The 25960-nt window shown below is 60.3% G+C and overlaps 1 protein-coding gene and 1 non-coding gene across 4 annotated transcripts in view; both read right to left on the reverse strand.

The window, feature by feature from the left end:
- Positions 1-25960, reverse strand: part of AATK (apoptosis associated tyrosine kinase) — a 64160-nt gene that overhangs the window by 23973 nt on the left and 14227 nt on the right. For 2 of the 3 annotated variants that reach the window (XM_037913882.2, XM_043527739.1), the window contains exons 2-3: positions 4014-4147; positions 1722-1863 (exon numbers count right to left, since the gene is read on the reverse strand). In XM_037913882.2, the coding sequence (XP_037769810.1) occupies positions 1722-1863; positions 4014-4147 (276 nt within the window). Of the gene's footprint in view, positions 1-1716; positions 1864-4013; positions 4148-25960 lie in introns of those variants that run through there. The other variant, XM_037913883.2, reaches the window with a different exon arrangement.
- On the reverse strand, positions 23777-23850 carry TRNAF-GAA. The gene has a single exon. It is a non-coding gene; the product is annotated as a tRNA-Phe (tRNA).

Consider the following 25960-nt stretch of genomic DNA (forward strand, 5'->3'; position numbering starts at 1 on the left):
CGCAGCAGGTACCGTGGGAAGCTCCAGCCCCTCACACCCTGCGATGCGGCACCGGGCGGAGCTGCACACCAGGGGAGTCGGCCAGCGCCCCCGGAAGGGCAGCAGGTGTCAGGCGTGGCCCCTTCATCTCTAGGAGCCGCTCCCCGCTGGCATTCCCCACCATGGGCTGGGAGCCGTCTGCCCCAGCAGAACAGCTCTTTCCCGCTGAGCTCTCCCCAAGGTGGCAGCAGGTGGAGGGCTGCCCCTCCTCCCCCAGGAACCCACAGCCGGACAGGGGAGTGGGGGTTGAAGTCAGAGCGAGCCGGAGCCCTGCATCCCAGTCCAACCACCCAGCCAGCAGCTGTGGGGCATCTGGCATTTAGCCCCCCCCACTCCTCCTGCCCAGCCCTGCCCGGCGCTCGCTCCCTCCCTCCCCCCCGACAGAATGCCAGCATTCCAGCCCCACGGAGGGCAGCAATGGGCCCATTGTTGGGCAGCATCGCGCTGCCCTGCACAGCTCTGGCCACGCCAGACACTGGGGCCATTGTCCAAGCCCCAGTGAGATCAGCTGGGGCAGCGCCCGGCACAGCAGAAGAGAGGGGCAGGGGGGTGAGGGCGGTGTCTCTGGGGCAGCGTTTGTTGGCTCCTCGCCCCGCCCGGCGAGCTCAGAATTCCTCTCCCACTCACAGGCCTGTTTACCACGGCCAGGGGGGCAGCGCCAGGGAAGGAATTTGGGGCCGTGGGATGAACTCAGAGAGCGCCTGTGTCTCCCGGGGCCTGTGCCAGGACAGGAGCCCAGTGTGACCTGCCTGCCCAGGATCCGAGCTCCCCCTCCAGCCAGTGCAGGGCTGTGGCAGAGGCCTTCCCTCCCCCAACCTGCCCGGCCCAGAGCGCTACTCCCAGCCCCCTCAGCACCAGGGCTGGTCAACCCGGGCTGCTCCCCGGCACTGGCGCTGGAGAGAAGGCCTGGGGGAGGCTGGTCAGAGGGGGCTGCAGGCCAGGAGACGGGGCCGCTGGGGCCGGCTGCCCCTCCTACTAATGGGCCAAGACCAGCACCTCCTGGGCATGCGTCTGGGCACGTGTGATCCCTGCGCCCCCGTAGGGAGAGCTTCCCCCACAAAAGCAACCCTTTATCCCAGGTGTGTCCACCCGGTGGTGCCACTGAGCCACGGGCCAGGGCACCAGTATCACAGGCCAGGACCCCGGGATCCCCCACAAGGCAGGAAGGCAGGGGCCAAGAGCGCCCTCTACAGTGGCCAGGTAACACTCTGCGTGCCAGCGACTCGGGGGCAGGACAGCCCCCAGTAAGCCCCAGCCAGCTCTGCTCCCCTGGTGGGGGCTGCAGGCAGTTGTTGGACTCTCCACCCACCCACCAAAGAACTGGGGGGCGCAGGGAAAAGTCACCGCCCAGCGACTCCAGGGAGAGGCCTCGGAGCCAGCCATGGGAAGGGGCTGCTGGCCGTGCGGTCACAGTGTCTCTGCCTCCCTGCCCCAGCACAGAGACGGCTCCGTCCCCACCTTACACAGGTGCCCATGCTGTGTACATGGTAGCCGTGATCACGGCGGGCGCCGGCCAGACCCCCAGGCGGCTGCGGCCCCGCTCCTTGAGCAGGACGGGGAGCACTGTCCTGGCGGAGCAATGCCACGAAGGCTCCCAGGGAGCAGCAGGATTCGAAGCTGCAATCCACTCAGGAACTGCAGCCGCCCACCCCCGCCCCGCCCCACCCCACCACGCACCTTACCTGAGCGCCCTGGCTGCTTGGCCATGGGGAGCGACACCTCGGTGAGGGGCAGGATGTAAACCTCGGGGCCATTCTGTGTGGCCGGGGAGCCCTGCACCGAGAACTCGGTCACGTAATCTTCTCCCTCAGCATTCTCAAATTCCTGGCCCGGGCACAAAGCAGAGGGCAGAGGGTCAGGAGAGGCAGATGTGGGCACAGAGCTGAGCACGCCCACGCACCCCCCCCCCACACACACAGCTTCCCTGCCCCCCTCAGCACGCCACGGAGCTGGCAGGAGAGTAGAGACGTGAGGAGCCCAGCATGCCCTGCCTCACCCGCTCCTCTCCCTTTCCTCACACCCCGCGCCCAGCAGGTCTGTCAGGCTGTGGGCTCCTCCTGGGCCCCTCGCGTGTCTGTACAGCACCCGGCGCGCCTTGGGGGCTGCCCAGCCAACCGGTTTCTATTGCGCCCAGGCAGAGCGTCGGCTAAGCCGGGCCCGCTCCCCTGCTCCCCAGGCAGCCCTGTGTCTGATGCAGAGCCATGGCCCGGGTGCGGCGCGGCTGAGCTCACTGCGAGCCCCGTCAGCAAGCGCCCCTACTCAGCGAGTGGAGAGCATCCCCCTGCCAGGGCGCGATCTCGGCCGCCTCCCCCCACATTCTCTGGGGCCAGATCGCCCATCACCCCAGCACGCATGAGCTGCTGCAGCGTGAGCTAAGGGCCAGGCAGCCCCAGGTGGGGCTGGGAGAGACTCCAGCCCCACAAAGCTCCGCCCGCCCCACGTCTCTCTCACCCCTCTCCAGAGGCTTGCGGCCCACGGGCACTCTCCCTTTACCTGGCTGTGCGCCCCAGACAGCCCTTCGGGCCTGACGGCTGCCTCTGTGATCAGACAGGACACGGCGAGCATCTCCCCTGCCCCAGCCCACCCCAGCTGCCACCAGCCTCATGGTGCCAGGGGCTCGCTGCTGTGCCACGCTCGGGGCTCCTCCCTGGCTGGACTTGCTGGGCCACGGGGCAGCGTCCGGGCTGGACGCAAACCCTCTCCCCACTCCTATATAGGCAGCATGGCGGGGCTGAGCCGTCCCATTGTTCCTTTGCATGCTCCGCAGGATGGTCCAGCCCGCATCGCAATACGTCCCCCACCCCACGCCAGCCGGCTTCTCCGCTCGGGCGCCGCGAGCCTCCACAAAAATCCCAGCGAACAGAGAAACCTGTTACTCGGGCACATTCTCTGCGGGGAGGGCACGGCCCTCCCACCCCACAGGGCACCGGGGGCATTTCCAGGGCAGAGGCCTGGCCACAGAGCGACGCGGCCGGAGCCAGGCACAGCCGGTGCGTGGTGCTGAGCTGCCCAGGCCCGGCCCAGCTCTCTGGGACAGGAACACGTTGTTCACGTGAGCCAAGGAGAAGGGCCCCAAGTCTCCGCGGGCCCAGGCACACACGCGATGATCAGGAGTTAACGAGGCACCAGACCACCTGCACCCACAGCCACATCGCTGGCTGGTCCCCTCTCCCCTCATCCCCTCTAGCCAGGCTGGGACCCTTTCCCCTCATCCACTCCACCCCCTGAGCCAGGCTGGGACCCCTTCCCCTCATCCCCCTCCCCAGCCAGGCTGGGACCCCTTCGCCTCATCCCGCCCCGAGCCAGGCTGGTCTCCTCTTCCCGCATTCCCCGCCCGCCCCCAAGCCAGGCTGGGACCTCTTCCCCTCATCCCCCGCCCAAGCCAGGCTGGTCTCCTCTTCCCACATTCCCCCCCACTCCCCGAGCCAGGCTGGGACCCCTTCCCCTCATCCCCCTCCCCAGCCAGGCTGGGACCCCTTTGCCTCATCCCGCCCCGAGCCAGGCTGGTCTCCTCTTCCCGCATTCCCCGCCCGCCCCCAAGCCAGGCTGGGACCTCTTCCCCTCATTCCCCGCCCAAGCCAGGCTGGTCCCCTCTTCCCACATTCCCCCCCCGAAACCAGGCTGGAACCCCTTCCCCTCATCCCCCCCCCCCCGCCCCCCGAGCCAGGCTGGTCTCCTCTTCCCACATTCCCTCCCGCCCCAAGCCGGGCTGGGACCCCTTCCCCTCATTCCCCGCCCAAGCCAGGCTGGTCCCCTCTTCCCACATTCCCCCCCCGAAACCAGGCTGGAACCCCTTCCCCTCATCCCCCCCCCCCCCCCCCCGAGCCAGGCTGGGACCCCTTCCCCTCATCCCCCACCCAAGCCAGGCTGGTCCCCTCTTCCCACATTCCTCCCCCACAAGCCAGGCTGGGACCCCTTCCCCTAATCCCCTCCCCACCCGAGCCCGACTGGGACCCTCTCTTTGGAGCACTTACTTTGAAGCCAATGTCTCCCTTCTTGCAGCACAGACAGGCCAACATGAGGAAGATGAAGGTAAAGAGACCAGAGAAGGAAAGCGCCACCACGGCGAGTGACGAGGACCAGGAGAGCTCGCTAAGGGGGGTGCCGTCTGCAGCGAGACAAACATGGGGGGAGGAGAGATTAGGGGGGCAGGTGACAAATGGAGAGTGTCTCCCTTGGGGGACAGAGGCAAGACAGAGAGGGGACAATACCAGGGAGCTGCGTCAGGGAGCCTGGCCATGGTGAGAGTCCGGGGCAGGGCTGGGAGCCCCGCGGCACTGACCCCAGTGCGGACCGAGCAGGGGTTGAGCCACCTCTGACGGGAAGGGTCCATGGACACACTGTGTGAGGAGGCAAAAAACAGTCCCAGCCCAGGCCTCCCGACCCAGCTGCTGTGCCCCTGGATGTACACGACACCCCCTTGGCTCCCGAGCTGGCCCCGGAGGGCAGCCCCAGCACAGCCAGCGGCCCACGGTGGCCGTGAACAGGAGCTGAAGGCCAGGGCTCGAGGCTTAGCAGAGTACCCCGAATGCAGCCCAGGAGGGAGCAGGAAAGAGGGGAGATGCTGCATTGCGCCCACCGCCCACAGGGGGGCACTGCTGCACCACAGACAGGTAGCCGCAGGCCAATTGCTCTAGGGCCGATCCCCTGGCCCAGGGGGCACCGGCCTGGGGCCCCGTCGCCTGCTAACCACAGAGACGCCCATTTGGAAAAGACTTAGAGAGAACAACTGAACCGGTCAGAATTCGTTTCACTGCAAAGAAAGCAAAAAAAAACAGCTGAACCCCGGGCCGCCAGGCGCTGCGATCAGGGGGCAGGAGACACTTTTCAAGGCGAAAGAGCAGATTTGCCATTCGCGCCCGTTTATACAACCCCCGAGGAAGCCGTTAACTGGCTTCCTAAAGCCTCGGTCTGTGTACGCACACCTGTGTCCATGCCAATGTGTGCGTGCACCCATGTGTATCTGTGTGCATGTTCCCGCTCACGCGTGTGCACACCCGAGGATGTCCGGGTACACGTGCGTCCTCACTGCACACGCAAACACGTCTCAGCCTCTACGGGGCCTAGCACTCACTGGAAGGCACAGCAGATACCTGGGCGCCGCACTGTTGCCATGACAATAATTCACAGATTCCTAGCAGAGGCCTGCCCTGCAACAATCCCACAGCAGAATTGTCAGGAGAACATCCCCAAACGGTCCGTGATCGCGAATCCCCCACGCCCCTTGGTAAGCTGGTACTCCAGCGCTGCGCCCAGTCGGGGAGCCACACTGGCCTGTCCCAGGGGATTTCTAGCCACCATCCCTTCCTCTGGGATCCTGCTTTAGCCCTGCCAAACAATTCCAGCACGGGCCGGTTCCTCAGAGGATGAGTCAAGGAGCAGAAGCAGCCCCTGCGGCTCCTCAGCTCCCTGCCCCACTAGCACTGGTCTCTGCAGCCCACATGAGCTCCCAGGTTGCTTCCTGGCACCATTCACTTGCTGAATCTCTCCTACATGGCCTGAAATGGGCTGGGTCCTTCATGCCCCCAACCCCCCGCAATCTCTACTTGCAGAGTCAACTTCATCCAGCAGCCCCCAGGTTCTGTAGGGTCCATGCAGGATGCTCTCAGCGAAGGATCCAAGGATGGTTCTCTTTGATTTACTACGCCCTCAATTAGTGGCTTTGCACACACACTGGGAGGCCGTAGAGCGAAGGGGAGGGAAGGGGTGTGGGGGGAGCTGCGAGTCTGGGGGCTGCAGGGTGGGGCTGGACCCGGCTCCTGTTCGTGGGGAGGTCCTTCTCCAGGGCGCTGGCGCACGCTCCCAGAATCCCAGATGGGGGAGGTGGATGTTACCAGCTAAACAGAGATTAACCTACAGGAAGGTGCAAGGGTCACCCGGGGACGGCACCGATGCAGCCACCTCTGGGGTTGGCCGCAGCAGCAGTTCTGTTCTGCCAGCATCACGTCGGGGTGGGAGGAAGAAGAAGGACACGGCCTTCTACTCAAACCGCACGAGGGGCTTTTTGGGCAGGCAGAACGCCACAGCTGCGGCAGGAATTCGGGCAGGGCACTGGACGTGCTGCTCCTCCAGCTGAAAAGCCCTGTGCTAAAACACTGTGCTCCCGGCCTGGGGCACCCGCTCAGGGGCAGGTCAGCTGCAAAACCTCCCACTCCCCAGCAAACAGGAAGGAAGCCGGTGCCCGTCTCGCGAAGGGCTCCGCAGGCCCCGGTTCCTTCTCATGCCCCATGCAGACGAGGACTCAAGATGGCCCTGTCCCATCCCCGACCCCTGGTGCCATCCCATCGCTTGGGGCCTGGCCCAGCACGGCATCTCCTCACCAATATCCCACGGGCTGTGACGGTGCCGCAGCCCCAGGAAGACGGGGGGGATGAGCCCAGCGCCTCCAGGTGAGGGGGAAAAGGAGCCGGGGACCCAGGCTTGGAAGGAACCCAGCTCTGGCCACAAGCAGGAAAGCACCAGGAGAGAGAAGTACCGTGAGTACCGGTAATGGGCCAACCCCGCGTCTCCCCTCTGCTGCAGGCAAGTCACCAGGGCTTCCCCCGGCCCAACGTGCTGGCCTCTCCCAGGAGGTTCGGAGCCTTTCAGGAAAGCCCAGGGAGCAGCAGGGTGTGATGCTCATGTGGATGCACCCCCCACCTCTCCAGGGAGCCCAGAGCATCGCTGCTGCGGCCAGGGTAAGCGAGAGGAGCCGCCGAGCGAGCCTGCCCCGAGCAGGGAGCCCAGCAGAGCCATCCAGCCCCCGCTGGCCTCGAGAGCAGTCAATGGCAGACACAAGGGCCCTTCATGCAGAGGGTTTACGGGGCACCTGTGGAGAGAACATTGGCGGCTTTTGTTGCCGAGCTGTGAACTTGCTTTGTGCGCGCTCGATGCCAGCAGCTCAGCCGCTTCCCGCAGGAACCCCCACCAGCACCCGCCTGACGAGCTGCAGCTGAGTATTACTATGCTGCTCCAGAGCCGCTGGGAACAAACGGCGTAATTATACCAGGAGGAAGCAGCAGGAAGGCACAGGAGTTGCTGTGGGGGCCCAGCCATGACTCAGAGGCCAGCCGGCTTGCCCCACACCAACTGCCGTAAAAACACCACAGCCAGATAGCCGGCTCCAGGAGCCAGGCCCCTCGCCAGCCCAGGGCGCCCAGCGGCACAAGGCTGGCTCTGCAGGGAGCTGAGAGAAAGGCAACCAAAGTGACCAGGGAGCTGCAGGGAGGAGGAGGAGGAGGAAAGGCTAAAAGAGCTTGGCCATGGGGGCAGGGGGTACATGCAAAGCAGCAATGAATAGGCCAGGGGACAGCAAGGGACGGAATGACAGCAAGGGAAGCACAAGGTGCTAGACCTTGGGACAGCCCAACAGAGGTGCGGGGAACCTGGCTGCAGGCAGATAGACCTAGAGAGAGAGAAACCACTAGCCACGCTGGGCACGAGCCGGTGATGGCCACAGGATGGAGTGGTTGGGACGGGCATCTCAGAGCAGGACAGCTGCTGAGACTGGCTCCTAACTCGGATTGGACACTGCTTGAGGCAGGGCCCCTCTTTCTGCCAGCTTGCTGCACCACCGAGCGCAGTGACCCTGCACGCCAAAGCAGGGAGACAACAGGCCCCGTTTGCTCTTTGGCTTCTGGGTCATTTTGCCTGTGGGGAGCTCCCAGGAACAAGCAGGGCCCACAGCACCAGAGACACGGGTCATCATGGGGTAGTGCCTGTGGCACCAGACACGACTTGCCACGGGGCGGTGCCCATGGCACCAGAGACATGGCTCACCCCGGGCGGTGCCCGCAGTACCAGAGAGATGGCTCGTCAGGGGATGAGACCCGCGGCACCGGAAACACGACTCACCCCGGGGCGGTGCCCGCAGTACCGGAGAGATGGCTCATCAGGGGGTGAGACCCGCGGCACCGGAAACACGACTCACCCCGGGGCGATGCCCGCAGTACCGGAGAGATGGCTCGTCAGGGGGTGGTACCCGCGGCACCGGAGACACAGCTCCCAGGCTAACTGGAGCACAGCCTCTTGCCCGTCTTACGGCAATGTTCCTGTTCACCCACCAGAAGCCCAGGTGCCCTGCCCATTCCCTCTCTGGAGAGCCCATCAGCAGAGCAGGGCTCGGGGTCAGCTCCTCACACACCAGCCAAGCCAGACCAGGCTCCGCCAGCTGGGACCGCAGTGGGAGGGATTCACCAGCCGCCGAGCCTCCTTTCTAGCAGAGGATTCTAGCAGACGCAGGTGGTGTCGGAGAGAAGGCTTTGGATTCTTTGACCATGGGATGGTGTTCCAAGAAGGAGTGCTAGGCAGGACGGTCTCCACCTAACGAAGAGAGGGAAGAGCATCTTCGCAAGCAGGCTGGCTAACCTAGTGAGGAGGGCTTTAAACTAGGTTCACCGGGAGAAGGAGACCAAAGCCCTGAGGTAAGTCGGGAAGTGGGATACCGGGAGGAGGCACGAGCAGGAGCGCGTGAGAGGGGAGGGCTCCTGCCTCATACTGAGAAAGAGGGGCATCAGCAGGTTACCTCAAGTGCCTATATACAAATGCACGAAGCCTGGGAAACAAGCAGGGAGAACTGGAAGTCCTGGCACAGTCAAGGAATTAGGATGTGATTGGAATAACAGAGACTTGGTGGGATAACTCACATGACTGGAGTACTGTCATGGATGGATATAAACTGTTCCGGAAGAACAGGCAGGGCAGAAAAGGTGGGGGAGTTGCACTGTATGTAAGGGAGCAGTATGACTGCTCAGAGCTCAAGTGTGAAACTGCAGAAAAACCTGAGTGTCTCTGGATTAAGTTTAGAAGTGTGAGCAACAAGGGTGATGTCGTGGTGGGAGTCTGCTATAGACCACCAGACCAGGAGGATGAGGTGGACGAGGCTTTCTTCCGGCAACTCACAGAAGTTACTAGATCGCAGGCCCCGGTTCTCATGGGAGACTTCAATCACCCTGATATCTGCTGGGAGAGCAATACAGCGGTGAACAGACAATCCAGGAAGTTTTTGGAAAATGTAGGGGACAATTTCCTGGTGCAAGTGCTGGAGGAACCAACTAGGGGCAGAGCTCTTCTTGACCTGCTGCTCACAAACCGGGAAGAATTAGTAGGGGAAGCAAAAGTGGATGGGAACCTGGGAGGCAGTGACCATGAGATGGTCGAGTTCAGGATCCTGACACAGGGAAGAAAGGAGAGCAGCAGAATACAGACCCTGGACTTCAGAAAAGCAGACTTTGACTCCCTCAGGGAACTGATGGGCAAGATCCCCTGGGAGAATAACATGAGGGGGAAAGGAGTCCAGGAGAGCTGGCTGTATTTTAAAGAATTCTTATTGAGGTTACAGGGACAAACCATCCCGATGTGTAGAAAGAATAGTAAATATGGCAGGCGACCAGCTTGGCTTAACGGTGAAATCCTTGCTGCTCTTAAATACAAAAAAGAAGCTTACAAGAAGTGGAAGATTGGACAAATGACCAGGGATGAGTATAAAAATATTGCTCGGGCTTGCAGGAGTGAAATCAGGAAGGCCAAATCACACCTGGAGTTGCAGCTAGCAAGAGAGATGTTAAGAGTAACAAGAAGGGTTTCTTCAGGTATGTTAGCAACAAGAAGAAAGTCAAGGAAAGTGTGGATGAGGGAGGCAACCTAGTGACAGAGGATGTGGAAAAAGCTAATGTACTCAATCCTTTTTTTGTCTCTGTCTTCATGAACAAGGTCAGCTCCCAGACTACTGCACTGGGCAGCACAGCATGGGGAGGAGGTGACCAGACCTCTGTGGAGAAAGAAGTGGTTCGGGACTATTTAGAAAAGCTGGACGAGCACAAGGCCATGGGGCCGGATGCGTTGCATCCGAGAGTGCTAAAGGAGTTGGCGGATGCGATTGCAGAGCCATTGGCCATTATCTTTGAAAACTCATGGCAAACGGGGGAGGTCCCAGATGACTGGAAAAAGGCTAATGTAGTGCCCATCTTTAAAAAAGGGAAGAAGGAGGATCCTGGGAACTACAGGCCAGTCAGCCTCACCTCAGTCCCTGGAAAAATCATGGAGCAGGTCCTCAAGGAATCAATTCTGAAGCACTTAGAGGAGAGGAAAGTGATCAGGAACAGTCAGCATGGATTCATCAAGGGCAAGTCATGCCTCACTAATCTAATTGCCTTCTATGATGAGATAACTGGCTCTGTGGATGAAGGGAAAGCAGTGGACGTGTTGCTCCTTGACTTTAGCAAAGCTTTTGACATGGTCTCCCACAGTATTCTTGCCAGCAAGTTAAAGAAGTATGGGCTGGATGAATGGACTATAAGGTGGATAGAAAGCTGGCTAGATTGTCGGGCTCAACGGGTAGTGATCAATGGCTCCATGTGTAGTTGGCAGCCGGTATCAAGTGGAGCACCCCAGGGGTCGGTCCTGGGGCCGGTTTTGTTCAATATCTTCATAAATGTTCTGGAGGATGGTGTGGATTGCACCCTCAGCAAGTTTGCAGATGACACTAAACTGGGAGCAGTGGTAGATACACTGGAGGGTAGGGATAGGATACAGAGGGACCTAGACAAATTGGAGGATTGGGCCAAAAGAAATCTGATGAGGTTCAACAAGGACAAGTGCAGAGTCCTGCACTTAGGACGGAAGAATCCAATGCACCACTACAGACTAGGGACCGAGTGGCTCGGCAGCAGTTCTGCAGAAAAGGACCTAGGGGTTACAGTGGACGAGAAGTTGGATATGAGTCAACAGTGTGCCCTTGTTGCCAAGAAGACAAATGGCATTTTGGGATCTATAAGTAGGGGCATTGCCAGCAGATCGAGGGACGTGATCGTTCCCCTCTATTCGACATTGGTGAGGCCTCATCTGGAGTACTGTGTCCAGTTTTGGGCCCCATGATACAAGAAGGATGTGGAAAAATTGGAAAGAGTCCAGCGGAGGGCAACAAAAATGATTAGGGGACTGGAACACACGACTAATGAGGAGAGGCTGAGGGAACTGGGATTCTTTAGTCTGCGGAAGAGAAGAATGAGGGGGGATTTGATAGCTGCTTTCAACTACCTGAAAGGGGGTTCCAAAGAGGATGGATCTAGACTGTTCTCAGTGGTAGCTGATGACAGAACAGGGAGTAATGGTCTCTAGTTGCAGTGGGGGAGGTTTAGGTTGGATATTAGGAAAAACGTTTTCACTAGGAGGGTGGTGAAGCACTGGAATGCGTTACCTCGGGAGGTGGTGGAATCTCCTTCCCTAGAAGTTTTTAAGGTCAGGCTTGACAAAGCCCTGGCTGGGATGATTTAGTCGGGGATCGGTCCTGCTTTGAGCAGGGGGTTGGACTAGATGACCTCCTGAGGTCCCTTCCAACCCTGATATTCTATATTCTATGATTCTATGATTCGGAGCTGGCTCCAAAACCCTTCCCGGGACACACTTAGCAAAGGCAGGTGGGCAGAAGTCAGCCCCTGCTCGTCGCTCGCTGCGCTGACACGTCTCCCTCCATCCAGCACGGAGTCTCCACCAGCGTCGCACGTCCAGAAGAGTCGCCCTGAAGTCAGGGACTCTGATGGGGGAGAGGGCAGAGCAGGGGTTTGACTGTGTCTCATTTTATCCACCCCCCACCCCGCGCTGTGCAGGGGCTCTGGGTCTCAGCCCCAGATACAGGCCACGGGCCACCCCGCTGCATGCGCAGTCAGTGCAATGCTCTGTGCCGGCCCCCCACATGTGTGGGGCAGAGAAGCTGGAGCAAACTCTGCCTGTGTTCTGGCCAGCGCCACCCCCCTCCCTCTCCCGAGCAATATGCGCACCCGTCAGACAGCGCCCTGGGCTCCCCGCAGGAGACGCCACCTGGACACATCCCCACCACGCCCCCGGCAGAATCTCCCCCCAGGAGCCGATTACCCACTCCCAGAGCGAGCGCCGTGTGCCGTGCCAGCCCCCCCGGTCACAGTGCCGCTGCAAAGCTGGGCGGGCAGCACCTCCCCCCACGGTCCTGGCTCGGCGACACCAACGTTGCTGAAAATTCGAGGCTATTTTCAGTCTTTGCTGCGAGGGCCCAGAAGCCGCCCCATTAACGCGGGAGCTGAGGGTCAATTCGCAGCTCCCTCCCACGCCGCTCGGCTACGTGAGGGGACAATTTAAAAGGGGGGGGGGGCAGAAAACCCACACCTGGGACAGGGGTTAGGCCATGGGGCTGAGGGCCAGACAACAGCAGAGAACTCGGCTTCCTGGGTTCTAATCCTGCTGCTGCCCTAGACTCGGTGTGTCACCTTAAAGGACACTGTCGGCTTGAACAAAACCAGCGCTTTTCTGTCTGAAACCTCTGACGCCAAAGGCTTTTGGAGACTAGCATCTGGGCACTGCACAATTCTTAATGGCTTTGGCACCCACCTCTGTGATCAGGTCAGACCTATTACCCCACTGTAAATGGGGAAACTGAGGCACAGCGAGGCTAAGTGAGTGGCCCAAGCTCGCAGAGGAAGTCTGTGGTAGAGCAGGGAATTTACACAGAGTCCTCTGAGCGTCCTGACCACGGGGCCATTTCCCTCTGACGGGGGTTTAAAGGTGTGTTGTCAGAGCACGTTAACTAGCTCCATCTAACCCCACCTTCTAAAACTCTAGCCAAGGCAAGGCCAGGCCACTGGACTAGCTTACAACCGCCTTGTCTCTCGTCACGTGCGGTCTGCCACCGGCGGGGGACTGGGCCCTCGTCTAGACAAAGCCTGGATCTGGAAGGGGCTGGGGGGAGCTTTCTCTCTCTCTCTCTCTTCTCAGCTTGTTTCCATGGTGAACAGGAAGCACTCTGTGCAGTGACTGTCACCGCATCCCCCGGGGAGCGGGGCTGCCAAGAGAGAACGTGGCTAACTGCAAAGAACAACAGGAGAGCAGCAAAGCCGGCACGAGCCCCTGGGACAAGGATCTTTCGGCCAGAATCATTCAAGGGGCAGAGGCAGGAAACGGATTTCTTTAAGTGAGCCAGTTTCCAGAAGTGAAGATGGACAGCCCCTCTCTGGGCTCGCCGTGCCTCAGTTTCCCTACCTGTAAAAATGGGGGTGATGATTTTGACCCGTCTCAAGCAGGTCCGGCAAGGCCCGAGTAAGGACCCAGCCCCTGGGCTAACAGGCCCCGGTGGAAGTGCAGGTTACTGGAGAGACTCGGGAGTGGCTCCTCCCGCGCACGCTCTGTCACACACATTCATGACGAGGACCGGCAGTTTGTCACACAGGCCCATCTCCTTTGGCAGAGCTCCCGGGAACCTCACTTGCAGCTCTGTCTGAGCACAGACTGCAGGATCACCCATTATTTGCATTTACATCTTGGCCCTCGAGGGCGGCCGGTGACGGGTCACTCAGTTATTAACAGAGACGTCCCGTGTAACAAGGTTAAAGACGTATTCCCTCGGAGACCCCTTCAAGGCGGAAACGGCGCCACACCCGGACAAACAAAGCCCACGAACGCAGGCGCCTGCCGTCTGGCACAGAGCGCGGAGCTCGGCGCGTCACTGGCTGCAGACTAACTCTCACAAGGAGCCAGCCAAGGCCTTTCCAATTCGCACCACTGTGCCCTCGTCTGCAGAAACCCTGCGCCAGGGGGACGAGGGCGCCAGGGGGACGATGGCACCGTGAGAGCAGACGAGGGAGCCGGGGCGGGGGCACCATGGGAGCAGATGAGGGAGCCAGGGGCAGGGGCACCGTGAGAGCGGATGAGGGAGCCGGGGGACGATGGCACCGTGGGAGCGGATGAGGGAGTCAGGGGTGGGGACACCGTGGGAGCGGATGAGGGAGCCGGGGGACAATGGCACCGTGGGAGCGGACGAGGGAGTCAGGGGTGGGGACACCGTGGGAGCGGATGAGGGAGCCGGGGGTACGATGGCACCGTGGGAGCGGATGAGGGAGCCGGGGGGACGATGGCACCGTGGGAGCGGACGAGGGAGTCAGGGGTGGGGACACCGTGGGAGCGGATGAGGGAGCCGGGGGGACGATGGCACCGTGGGAGCGGATGAGGGAGCCGGGGGACGATGGCACCGTGGGAGCGGATGAGGGAGCCGGGGGACGATGGCACCGTGGGAGCGGACGAGGGAGCCAGGGGTGGGGACACCGTGGGAGCAGATGAGGGAGCTGGGGGGACGATGGCACCGTGGGAGCGGATGAGGGAGCCGGGGGGACGATGGCACCATGGGAGCGGACGAGGGAGCCGAGGGGACGATGGCACCATGGGAGCGGAGGAGGGAGCCAGGGGCGGGGACACCGTGGGAGCGGATGAGGGAGCCGGGGGTGAAGGCACCGTGGGAGCGGATGAAGGAGCCGAGGGGACGATGGCACCGTGGGAGCGGACGAGGGAGCCAGGGGCGGGGACACCGTGGGAGCGGATGAGGGAGCCAGGGGGACGATGGCACAGTGGGAGCGGATGAGGGAGCCGGGGGGACGATGGCACCGTGGGAGCGGACGAGGGAGCCAGGGGCGGGGACACCGTGGGAGCGGATGAGGGAGCCGGGGGGACGATGGCACCGTGGGAGCGGATGAGGGAGCCGGGGGGACAATGGCACCGTGAGAGTGGACGAGGGAGCCAGGGGCGGGGACACCGTGGGAGCGGATGAGGGAGCCGAGGGGACGATGGCACAGTGGGAGCGGACGAGGGAGCCAGGGGCGGGGACACCGTGGGAGCGGATGAGGGAGCCGGGGGGACGATGGCACCGTGAGAGTGGACGAGGGAGTCAGGGGCGGGGACACCGTGGGAGCGGATGAGGGAGCCGGGGGGACGATGGCACCGTGAGAGCGGAGGAGGGAGCCCGGGGTGGGGACACCATGGGAGCGGATCAGGGAGCCGGGGGGACGATGGCACCGTGGGAGTGGATCAGGGAGCCGAGGGGACGATGGCACCGTGAGAGTGGACAAGGGAGCCAGGGGCGGGGACACCGTGGGAGCGGATGAGGGAGCCGGGGGGACGATGGCACCGTGAGAGCGGACGAGGGAGCCAGGGGCGGGGACACCGTGGGAGCGGATGAGGGAGCCGGGGGGACGATGGCACCGTGGGAGCGGACGAGGGAGCCAGGGGCGGGGACACCGTGGGAGCGGATGAGGGAGCCGAGGGGACGATGGCACCATGGGAGCGGACTAGCCGCACCAGCCAAAATCCGGGTCTGAGTGTGAAAAAGACGAGGGCTGGGGGGAGGGAAGGGGCGCTGGCTCCCAGCAGGGGCCCGCGAACGGGCCGGTTACCGTCAGCACCATGGACAGGGGCCGTGGGGTCCAGGAGAGGGAACAGCGGAGCCAGGCAGAGCCTGCCGCCGGGGACACAGGCTGCAAAGGAAGCCACACTGGAGTGACTTGTTTACCGGTTCTCTTTGGAGCACGTCATTTGATTCAGGCATTGGCGCAGTAGCACTGAGAGCTCACCAGCGCTTTACCAGCTCCACAAGCCCTGTGCTAGGCAGGCAACTAACATCATCAACCCCATGACACGGGGGGGGGAAGGGGAGAAACTGAGGCATAGAGCAGGGAGGTGATTGGCCAGGGTCAGTGCCAGAGCAGGATGATGGCTCTGAAGGTCCACGAGGCCCTGCTGCCCCTGCAGGACCCACCCCCCGGGAGGACGGGTGTAGAGACCTGGCGACAGAGCCGGCCCCTCTTGTATGGCTGGAGGCCGGGCACGGCCTGGCAGGCGGCAAGGAGTCACTGCGCAGGGACAGGAAGAGGACAACAGCCCACACTGGTAGCACACCCCCTTTGTGTGCCAGCGCCCAGCTCTGTGGGGCCCGGGCGAGGGTGGGGTGGGGACAGAGCTAGTGGATCCAGGACCAAGTAACTCAGTCACCCACCCGTGCGCCATCCCTCTGGCGCTCCAAGACAGCAGCGTCAGAGACGGACATGGCGCAGGAGGCTACCTCGCCTGCCCAGCCATAGCGGGACCAGCCGGGCTGTGCAGTGGCCCAATGTGCAGGACTCCCCCGACTAGGGGGGCCCAGGGGAGGAGCAGGGTCTCTGCTCTCCTGCCAGAGGGGAAGGGCTTCACCAGGGTGCTACTAGCAAAGTCGTAAAATGTGGAACCGCAAATACTAAAAGGAGAAACCCCTCCTCAGCTTCACCACCTCCCGGGAGCTCAGCGCCGGGTCGCTGTGGTCTACACCAGCGGCACAGAGCTCAACCCCATCCCACGTGCCCCAGCCTCCATGCCCAGCTGTGATGAAGCGGGACTGTTCTTAATGTTTTCTCTGAATATTGTGGGGGTGCCTCAGTTTCCCCTAGGCAGTTCTTAAGTATCTAGGGGGTGGGGTAAGGGTGTATGATCATTGCAGAGCCCTAGAGGGCAGGTGTGTGCAGGGGTCTGGACACAGAGAATGGCCGACACCCTGTTTCCTGGCAACTGATGGCCTGGGCTCTTCCCCCCTGCAAGGTGAGAGCTAAAGGGTTGGAGAACAAAGGGATCAGGTGACCTCCTGGCCCGGGAAAGGGAAAAAGCCCAGAGGAGGAGGGGCTGGAGGGAGTTTCAGTTTGGGGCTGGCTGGGGACATGGAGTGAAGTACAGACGGGGTTGTCTGGCTCACTGCCCCCCAAAATGGACCCAGCTGAGGGGTCCTGTTCTCTGCACCTACAAGCTCTGTGTTAGACCATGTTCCTGCCGTCTAATAAACCTCTGTTTTACTGGCTGGCTGAGAGTCACGTCTGACTGCGGAGTTGTGGGGCAGGACCCTCTGGCTTCCCCAGGACCCCGCCTGAGCGGACTCGCTGTGGGAAGCGCACGGAGGGGCAGAGGATGCTGAATGCTCCGAGGTCAGACCCAGGAAGGTGGAAGCTGTGTGAGCTGTGTGTCCTGCAGACAGTCTGCTCCCAGAGAGGAGACTTCCCCAGAGTCCTGACTGGCTTCATGGGGAGCAGTTCCAGAGCATCGCCCGGGGACTCCGAGACACCAGCGGGCTCCGAAAGGTGCCAGCTCCCGCCAGCTGAATGCAGCACAAACCCCAGCCCTGCACGGGATAAAACACCCCTTGCACTGTGTAACGGCTTTGCGGTGTAAACAAGATCAAGCCGGCCTGGCCTCTCGCACGAGATCTGACGGGAAAGGACAGAGCTAAGCCAATTAAACCACTGCACAGCCAATGTACAGCCATGGGATTGCCTGTTCTCCCCCTGAACACCTTCCACGACAAACCCTCCAGCCGCGGCCCTGCTTCCCCCAAGCACGTGTCCCAGGGCCCAGCCAGCCAGGGCTGAGAGCTGCAGGGTGCCCTTGAGCTGAGCACCAGCGGGAAACCATGGGACGTCGCTGTCATGGCGGAGAGGAGCAAATGCAGCAAGACCTTTCAGGCTTCATGCCGTCACCGGGCTAGGGAGCTCGGTCTCTCTTCCCACTGGCTGGGCTCAGCTGCATTTTAAGTCTCGCTCGGTTTAGCCCCAACCCAAATCTGTTTGCAACATATACTTGTGCTGGAAAACAGCTGGGACGAAGGACATCCAGCCAACTGTTTGGATAGCAAAGTTGCTCGGAGGTTGGATGTGACCATGTGACGCAGCAGGGAGGGGGGAGTGTTGACCTGGGAATGTGCCCTGGGGACGGGAGACCTGAGAGCCTGTTACCTGAGCCAGGAGGGGGAGGGGGAGGTGACACCTCTGCCCAGGAATGTGGACGGAGGCTGCAGCAGGGAACCTGCTCGGTGGGTTTAGTTTCAGTTTGGGGCTGGGTGGAGGAACACAGGGAACCCCAGGGCTGGGGTCTAAGCTCCCTGCTCCCCCAGAAGGACTTGACTGAGGGGTCCTGGGTGTACCCACAAGCTCTGTTTTGGACTGTGTTCCTGTTGTCCAATAAACCTTCTGTTTTACTGGCTGGCTGAGAGTCTCAGTGAATCCCAGGAAGAGGGGTGCAGGGCCTGGACTCCCCCACACTCCGTGACATTGGATACTTAGCAAGGCTGTCAGCAGAGCCAAAGGTGAGCTGGTCTCTCTACCCGGGCCCCCCTTGGAGACCTCTTTGCAACGTCCATGCAAGAACCCCAGTGCCAGCAGCCCAGTGCCCAGGAGAGCCCCACAGTATATCACTGCAGCCCTGCAATGAACAGGGGAGCACAGGGAGAGCCCCTCAGGACCAGACAAGCAGGTCCAGGCCCAGGACACATGAGGGACTCTACAATAACCATCCACCAAGCGTGGAAAGCCAGCAGGCTGCAGCTTCAAGCGTCCAGGTGGTTACGGCGAATGAGGATCCGGGCCAGAGAGATATGCTTGGAGCTGCGCAAAGCACATGGAGCCCGAGCGTGCCGTCTGACAGGCAGAGGCAGGGAAGGGGAGAGGCCCAGGGGAAGGAGTGACTATGTTTCTTTACTGGGCCCCAGGGGCCTAGCAGGAGGAGCAGGTCTTTAGGAAGGCTGTGAATGCAGGGAGGGTGGTGGCTCGGTCAGGAACGGGAGGGCTCCCTGCTGGAGATGCGAGCGAGAGCAGGCGTCAGGGCTGGGGTTGCTGGCAGAGCAGAGGGGCGATAAGCGGACTCAGGGATGTGGTGCGACCCCAGGATCCAGCCCCGCTCACTAGCAGCGGAACGGGAGCTCAGCGGCCGCTGCAGAGAGACATCGGGGGCTCACAGCTCCTTCCTCCCGCGCCCCTGTGAGACACAAGGCTGAGAGACTCACTGCGGTGCTGAGTCCCGCTGAGTCCGCTCTCCTTCCCGGCTGAGCCAGACACCTGTAGCAGCTGAATAATGGATGAGCCAAGAGCAAGGGATGGGGAAGGGAATGAGGGGGCCGCGCAATCCCCGAGGGCTGCAGTACGGGCAGGGCAGCTGCCACGAGGCAGGTAACAGTGCCATGGGCACAGTGCAGCCCCACTCTGGACTGGGCGCTGCTCCAATACGGACAGCCGTGCACAGCCAGTCGCCAGGACCTGCGTCCTTAGCCTGCTTGCCAAACTCTGGCATCTCCAGCGCCCAGCAGCGGCAGAGAGGGCTGGCTGCTGGAGGAGCCGAGCCGTCTTTACAACACAACTTAAAAGCCACGAGCTGACCACTGCCACCCTAAAAACACCCCTGGGCAAAGTTTCACGTTTTTCTGGCAAGAACCGGAGACTTAACCCCAGGCCCTGGCCGAACTGCAATCCAGGTAATTCCATTCTGCCTCCCTGCGCTGCTCTTCTCAGTGTGCTGTGGTGACTGCTGTCAAACTACAGCCGCGTTTCACACCAGAGCAGGCTGCATTTCAGCAGTGGGCAAGGCAGTCACTGGCTAAAGGCTCTGTACAAACACACCGTGCGATTTGCAAAGGCAGCTGTCGCAGACCCACAGGATCGGAGCTACAGCCCCAACATGGAACAGTCTCTTGGGGGACCCCCAACGGGTCTCACTCTTCCTTCAGGGCAGGCCCTGCAGCCTCCCCACCTTCAGAGACCGACCCTCTGGGGCCCCAGCACTCCTGTTTCACACCCTGAGCTCTGTTCAGTCAGCCCAGCAGAGACAGCGCCCTGCTCGAGACTTGCCCACTCTGCAGGGAGGAATGCAGCTCGCTGTGTACTCACAGTGACACTGAACCAGCCTTTTCCGAACAGCCGGGTGTATTCGTTGCCTGGCACATTGCCCAGGAAGTCCTGAGGTTAGCACAGAACTGATGGTTAAAGCCTAGACCAGGGGTCGGCAACCTTTCAGAAGCGGTGTGCCGAGTCTTCACTGATTCACTCTAATTTAAGGTTTCACGTGCCAGTAAGACATCTGAACGTTTTTGGAAAGTCTCTTTCTATAAGCCTATAATATATAACTAAACTATTGCTGTATGTAAAGTAAATAAGGTTTTTAAAATGTTTAAGAAGCTTCATTTAAAATTAAATTAAAAGGCAGAGCCCCCCCGGACCGGTGGCCAGGACCTGGGCAGTGTGCGTGCCACTGAAAATCGGCTTGCGTGCCGCCTTTGACACGCAGGCCATAGGTTGCCTACCCCTGGCCTGGACCATCCTGGCCATTCCAGAGCAATCCACCAGCCAAGTTGCAGTGACCTGCATTTGCAGGCTCTGTCTCTCTGACTTCCTTCCTTAGTCAATTCCCAGGTAACAGCCCCCAGCCTCCTCCAGCAGCCAGCTCTTGCCCTCCCATCTCCCAGTCCTTTGTTCTCATGCTGCGGCCTGCTGAGGGCAGGGAAATCCCCCTCCCTCTGGGTGGTTGGTTGCTAGGTGTCAATATTCTGGGACCTGAGCCGTCCCATTGTCTTCTTGGATTGGTTTTGTTTTAGCCTGCCCTGAGAACAAACTTAATCCTTATCCCCCAGGGGGAAGCCATACAAAGTATAGGGGAAACTGAGGCACACACAGACATCATCAAAAGGTATTACAGAAAATTCCCACTTGGTCCAAGCACCGAGATGTGTTAGGAGCACGACTCCTACTGCGAGTCAATGAGATCTGTGCCTCTGATGCGCTTAGGAGCGTCTGAAAATCCCACCCTTACATTTCACAGTCAAGTCAGCAAAAGTCTAGCACCAACCCCCTCCTGCTGAGAGCGCTTCCTCTGCAACACACATCATCCCCTCCCCATCAGTACTCCCTGCAGAGCAAGATAGGGCCCAGGGATCAGCTACGGCCCCCCAGCGTTTGATCCCATCCCATGCCCCAGGGCCCAAGCAGGCAGAAAACAGCCGTGCACACAGCGCGGATCCAGAAGCAGGATGTGACCCACACGGCTCTGGTGTCAGCCCAGCCCCACCCAGCACTCACACTCTTGGCCTGGGAGAGTCACTTGCCCCTGCTTCCCCCGGGAACAGAGCTGGCCCGAGGACGGGCTGAGAGCTGGGAAGGGGCAGAGCGCCCGGTGAGCCATTTGCCTGGGACGAAGAGGGCGCTTTGCTGTGCCAGCGCCGGGCGCTAGCCGGGCTCTGGATGCCACTCCTCTGCCTGTCCTTTCCCTCTGCTTTTCAGCGCCTGGAGGCTTCCGGGGGCCATGCCAGGGCACAGAGAGAGCAGACAGCCACCGCCAGGGTCACTTCCAGCCAACAGTCCAGCCCTCCCCCGGCAGCTCCCTCTGCATTGACACTTTAATCCCAAGGGAGATTAAGGGCCCAGAGCTGTGGGCAGATTCCAGGAAAGCAATTTTACACCTTGCAGGGCACGAGTGCCGCTCGCCCAGATGCAGCCAGCCAGCAAGGACTGAGAACACACGTGGGAAGGGATCCCTCGCCTTCTACGAGGCGGCTCATCAGAGTCCCAAGGGGCATTAGAGACAGTCCGGGGAGCCTCACAGCCCCCTGCCCTGGGCCCCACACAATGAGGGCACTGGTATTACCCCTAATTAACAGATGGGAAAATTGAGGCACAGGGTGATTCAGAAATACTGCCAGGTATAGAAGCTAAAGAGCCTGGCTCCCTGCCCCTGCTGCCGTGGCGGCTCCCCTGCATGGGGTGAGGATACCGGATGGGGTGTCTGGAGGGAAAACCAACGAGTGTACCATGACTGTTCCCAAGTTTGCTGTGGGGCCCAGATGCCATGGTGAGGGGCACTGGATACACCCTACCTCAAAGGTCACATTCCCAAGTCGTGTTTCCCAGCCGCTCCTCTCCCCTGTCCCAGCCATGCTGGGCTCAGTTGCAGATGGGGGTGGGGCGGTTGTTTTCTGTCCAGGGAGGCTCTGAGACGACTCTGGTTTCAAGCCAGCAGATCCGCTGGGCTGGGGAGGGGGTTATTAGGAGTTAATTGTGCCCCGGGGGCGAAGTGACTCACGAAGCCGTGTTCGCCACAGAGCGCTCCCCCTCCCCGCCAGAATCCATGCGCCGCTGAGGCTGCTGCCAAATGCTTGTGCACTGGGAGGTGCGGAAACCGGGTCTTTTCCTTTGACGGGGCCGGCGAGGCTGGGGAATGGGACTGACAAGCCACTAGTCCAGCTGAGCCACAGGCCAACCCATCCCCCTCACAGCACAGGGCCGCCACTCCACCAGGCCCCGGTCCCCTCCGCACCCACCTTGCTCCCCTTGGTTTGTGTGACCTGGGAGAGATGTGGGGCGGGGGGGGGGGCAGAAGCCCCAGGGATTGCTGATGGATTTAACTCCATCCCAAAGGCCCTGCCCACTCTGGCTCTACTGTCTCCGCTGGGATTCACACCTGTCCCCATCGGGCAGGCGTCCGCACACAGAACTCACCCTCATGCCCTGGCCGGATCCACCGTGGAGAACAAAACCCCTCCCTACCCGGGGGAAGGTGGTGACTCGCTTAGCCACTGTCTGGGCTGTACTGAAGCCGTCAACGGTTCCCAGCAGGGAATTCACATGGGAATTAACCACGTTACAGAAAACCTTGGGCCATTTGCACACAGAGGGTATTCCTGCTTCAGGGGCTTATCCCCACAGGGGCTCAGCTCACTGCCCACGCCCCACGCGCTAGGGTGTGACAAGCGGCCACACCGCCAGGAACTTGAGCAATTCCTGCAGCAGCAGGCCTGGTTCTGGGACAGTGACACGGACTTCGACCCATGCAGACAGGACAGGACCTCGGCGTCCAGCATGTCCCCAAGCCCCTTGTGGGGCTGATCAGATGATATTCCTCCATTTCCATGGTGCAGACTAAACTGCTGGAGCCCTTAGGCACAAGCGGGTCTGAGCAGGATAGTGGCTCCGAAACTTGCTCTCTGGATATCCAACATGTCCCAGCTGTCAGGGCCTCAGCCAAGGATTCCTGCATCCCAGCCGCCACCTCTGCTCCCGCCCCAGAGAGAAGGTAAATGCCGGGCCTTCCCCGCACTCCAACCAACAGCATTCCTATTCCTGACATCAGGGCTTGGAATCCAGATCCCAATCGGGGTTGGGCCCAGCTGCAAACTCTGGGTACACAGAGCCCTTGCAAGAGAGCTCTGGGTAGCCCCAAAGCTTGTCTCCTGCACCCACAGCCGTTGGCCCAATAAAAGATATTCCCTCCCCCCCCTCGGCTCTCTAAGGCGGGACAGTGACTTTTAGCCTTGTGAGCCGCAGAAGGCCCCTTCCCCCACTCCCTGTGCTCTACTCACTCCCAGCTGCAGAGCCAAGCTGTCAACTCGGCCACCACTTTACCAGCCAATCTAACGTGTCTAAACTAAGGACAGGAAAGGATCTGGGGATGAGGGCCAGGGCAGAGGGGGGCAGATTTGAAGGGTGACAGCCTTTAACAAACTATGGAACTGAGCTCACGTTCCACTGCTAAATGAAAAGTGACTGGCTTCTGCCAGCTGTCGCGCGACATCATGCACTACCCAATGAACGGCATTTACGTGAGTCTCAATTAACCATCAAACAGGACAGTTAAATACTGCCAGAGGTGCCGTTCCAGCATGGATCCGCCGTAACTCCTCATGGCGGGAACTCTCTGAAACCACCTAGCGATCAGTTATCCTGGAGAGAGAACGTCACACCAAACAGCCCATGAGAGGGGATGCCACACCAGGGGCCAGGGCCGTGGTGGGTCCATCCTTGCCTTCCCCTCCCAAACTGCAGCAGCAGGGGCTGCCTATGGGGTTACCTGCAAAACTACACCATGTAGGTCAAGGAAGCCTTCTGCTGCCGACAATGCTTTGGGGCTCTGCACGCACCGCTGGGACTGATCCCAGCAGGGGACGGTGCAGTGTGATCTTAACAAAGGGCAGGGTAATTATAGAAAATCAGGGTTGGAAGGGATCTCAGGAGGTCATCTAATCCAACCCTCTGCTTGAAGCAGGACCAATCCCCAATTTTTGCCCCAGATCCCTAAATGGCCCCCTCAGGGATTGAACTCACAACCCTGGGTTTAGTCGGCCAATGCTCAAACCCCTGAGCTATCCCTCCCCACAACAAGACACCCCTGCACAAAGAGGGATGAAAGGACCTGCCAAAGCCCAGGATTGAACCAGAGACCTTTAGATCTTCAATCTAACGCTCTCCCAACTGAGCTACTCCAGACAGCCTGCTGAAGGAGGGTGAGGGGAGCTGGGCTGGCAGCAGCCTGACCAACCATGTCAGACAGAAACGGCTGGCGTGAGTGGCGGGGGCCATGCCTACACTAGCACACAGCTCTCCGCTGCTGGAATTCCCCCCTCCCGTAAGTCACAGCTGCCCGGGCACTGGATTGAACGCTCCAGGATCCTGCAGTCACGTGTGCGCGCTCCAAGCCATGGCTGGGTATCTCCCCAGTGCAAAGATCACCAGTCCCCAGCCCATCTGGGGCTTTTGATCCCCGTGATGCAGACAACCTGCGAGTGGACTGCCCATCACTTTGGATGAGCTATTACCAGCAGGAGAGTGAGTTTGTGTGTGTATGGGGGTGGGGGGGGGTGAGAAAACCTGGATTTGTGCTGGAAATGGCCCACCTTGATTATCATGCACATTGTAGGGAGAGTGGTCACTTTGGATAAGCTATTACCAGCAGGAGAGTGAGTTTGTGTGTGTGTGTGTTTTTTGGGAAGGGGGGGGGCGGTGAGAAAACTTGTATTTGTGCTGGAAATGGCCCACCTTGATTTTCATGCACGTTGTAAGGAGAGTGGTCACTTTGGATAGGCTATTACCAGCAGGAGAGTGAGTTTGTGTGTGTGGTTTTTGGAGGGGGGTGAGGGGGTGAGAGAACCTGGATTTGTGCAGGAAATGGCCCACCTTGATTATCATACACATTGTGAAGAGAGTGGTCACTTTGGATGGGCTATTACCAGCAGGAGAGTGAGTTGGGGGGGGGGGGGGGGGGCGGAGGGTGAGAAAACCTGGATTTGTGCTGGAAATGGCCCAACTTGATGATCACTTTAGATAAGCTATTACCAGCAGGAGAGTGGGGTGGGAGGAGGTATTGTTTCATGGTCTCTGTGTATATAATGTCTTCTGCAGTTTCCACAGTATGCATCCGATGAAGTGAGCTGTAGCTCACGAAAGCTCATGCTCAAATAAATTGGTTAGTCTCTAAGGTGCCACAAGTCCTCCTTTTCTTTTTGCACATACTGGAACTGACATTCCCCCACGGACAGACAGGTCTTGATCTCACTCTAGTCAAGGCTAGGGACACAGGGGAGCTGTGCGGGACAGAAGGCAAAGGTCCTGATTATACCTCAAGAGCCTGCCCCAGGCAGAGGGCAGGCCCTCCCACCACCTGCCAAGCCAGCCACACATTCATCCCAATTGCAAACTGACCCAGCAGCTGCATCTTGACACTGACTCGCCAGGGGTGAGGGCAGAGCTGCACCCCCAGTACGTGGCTGAAACGTGCCCGGCATCCCGCCTGCCACCCTGCCCGCTCTTCAGGGGTGAGCTAAGCCAGCATTAGATCAAGGCTCCTGCAGCTGGTGCCTGGCGGGAGCTCTGGCCCTGCCCATCCTTAATGTAACGGCAAATAACCATTAAACCAATTCCATCCCAGTCAAGTTCTCACACTGCGTCCAGCACTGCAGTATCCGAGGTCGCCCACTCCACACTAAATCTCAGGTCTCCAAAGCCCTGCTACTGCCCCCACCCCCACCCCTCTTGTCTGAAATATTGGGGAGGGGGGGTGGGATAAAGGTCCAGTAGATAAATAACCCAAGAAGCCAGTGCCCCACAGGAGCTCTGACCATGCCATGAGCTCTACAGATCCCGTCCCATTGGGGCTCCCATGCTGTCCATATCACCATGAAGCACTGACTGCAGAGGACCAGGGAGGCCAATCCAGTCCTAGCAGCCATCAACGCCCATCGCCTTCACTGCAGGTTAGAACACCAAAAGACGGGAAGGCCCTCGAGTCTGGCTGAGCCCCTGGCTGTCAGATGGGTGAATGCATCCAAACGCTGTGAAGCCTGCAGCTGCAGGCGAGGGGGAAATCCCGGGGACAGGTGCTACCCGAATGTGGGGGTTGTGCACATTCCTAACCAATTTCCAGCCCTCACGTCACCATGGCCGAAGACTGAAAAGCTCCGGCAGCCTCCAGAGCCAGCAAAGGCCTCTCCCTTGTCAGCTGCAGAGGTAGCAATTTCATGAGGCCCGAAACCCGCAGGCGACAGTCCAGAGAGCTAAGGGCCTTTTCAAATGGCACCTTTAGCTCCCTCTGCACGGTGCAC

The sequence above is a fragment of the Chelonia mydas genome, chromosome 14 (assembly GCF_015237465.2).
Source record: "Chelonia mydas isolate rCheMyd1 chromosome 14, rCheMyd1.pri.v2, whole genome shotgun sequence".
Classification (NCBI taxonomy): Eukaryota; Metazoa; Chordata; order Testudines; family Cheloniidae; genus Chelonia; species Chelonia mydas.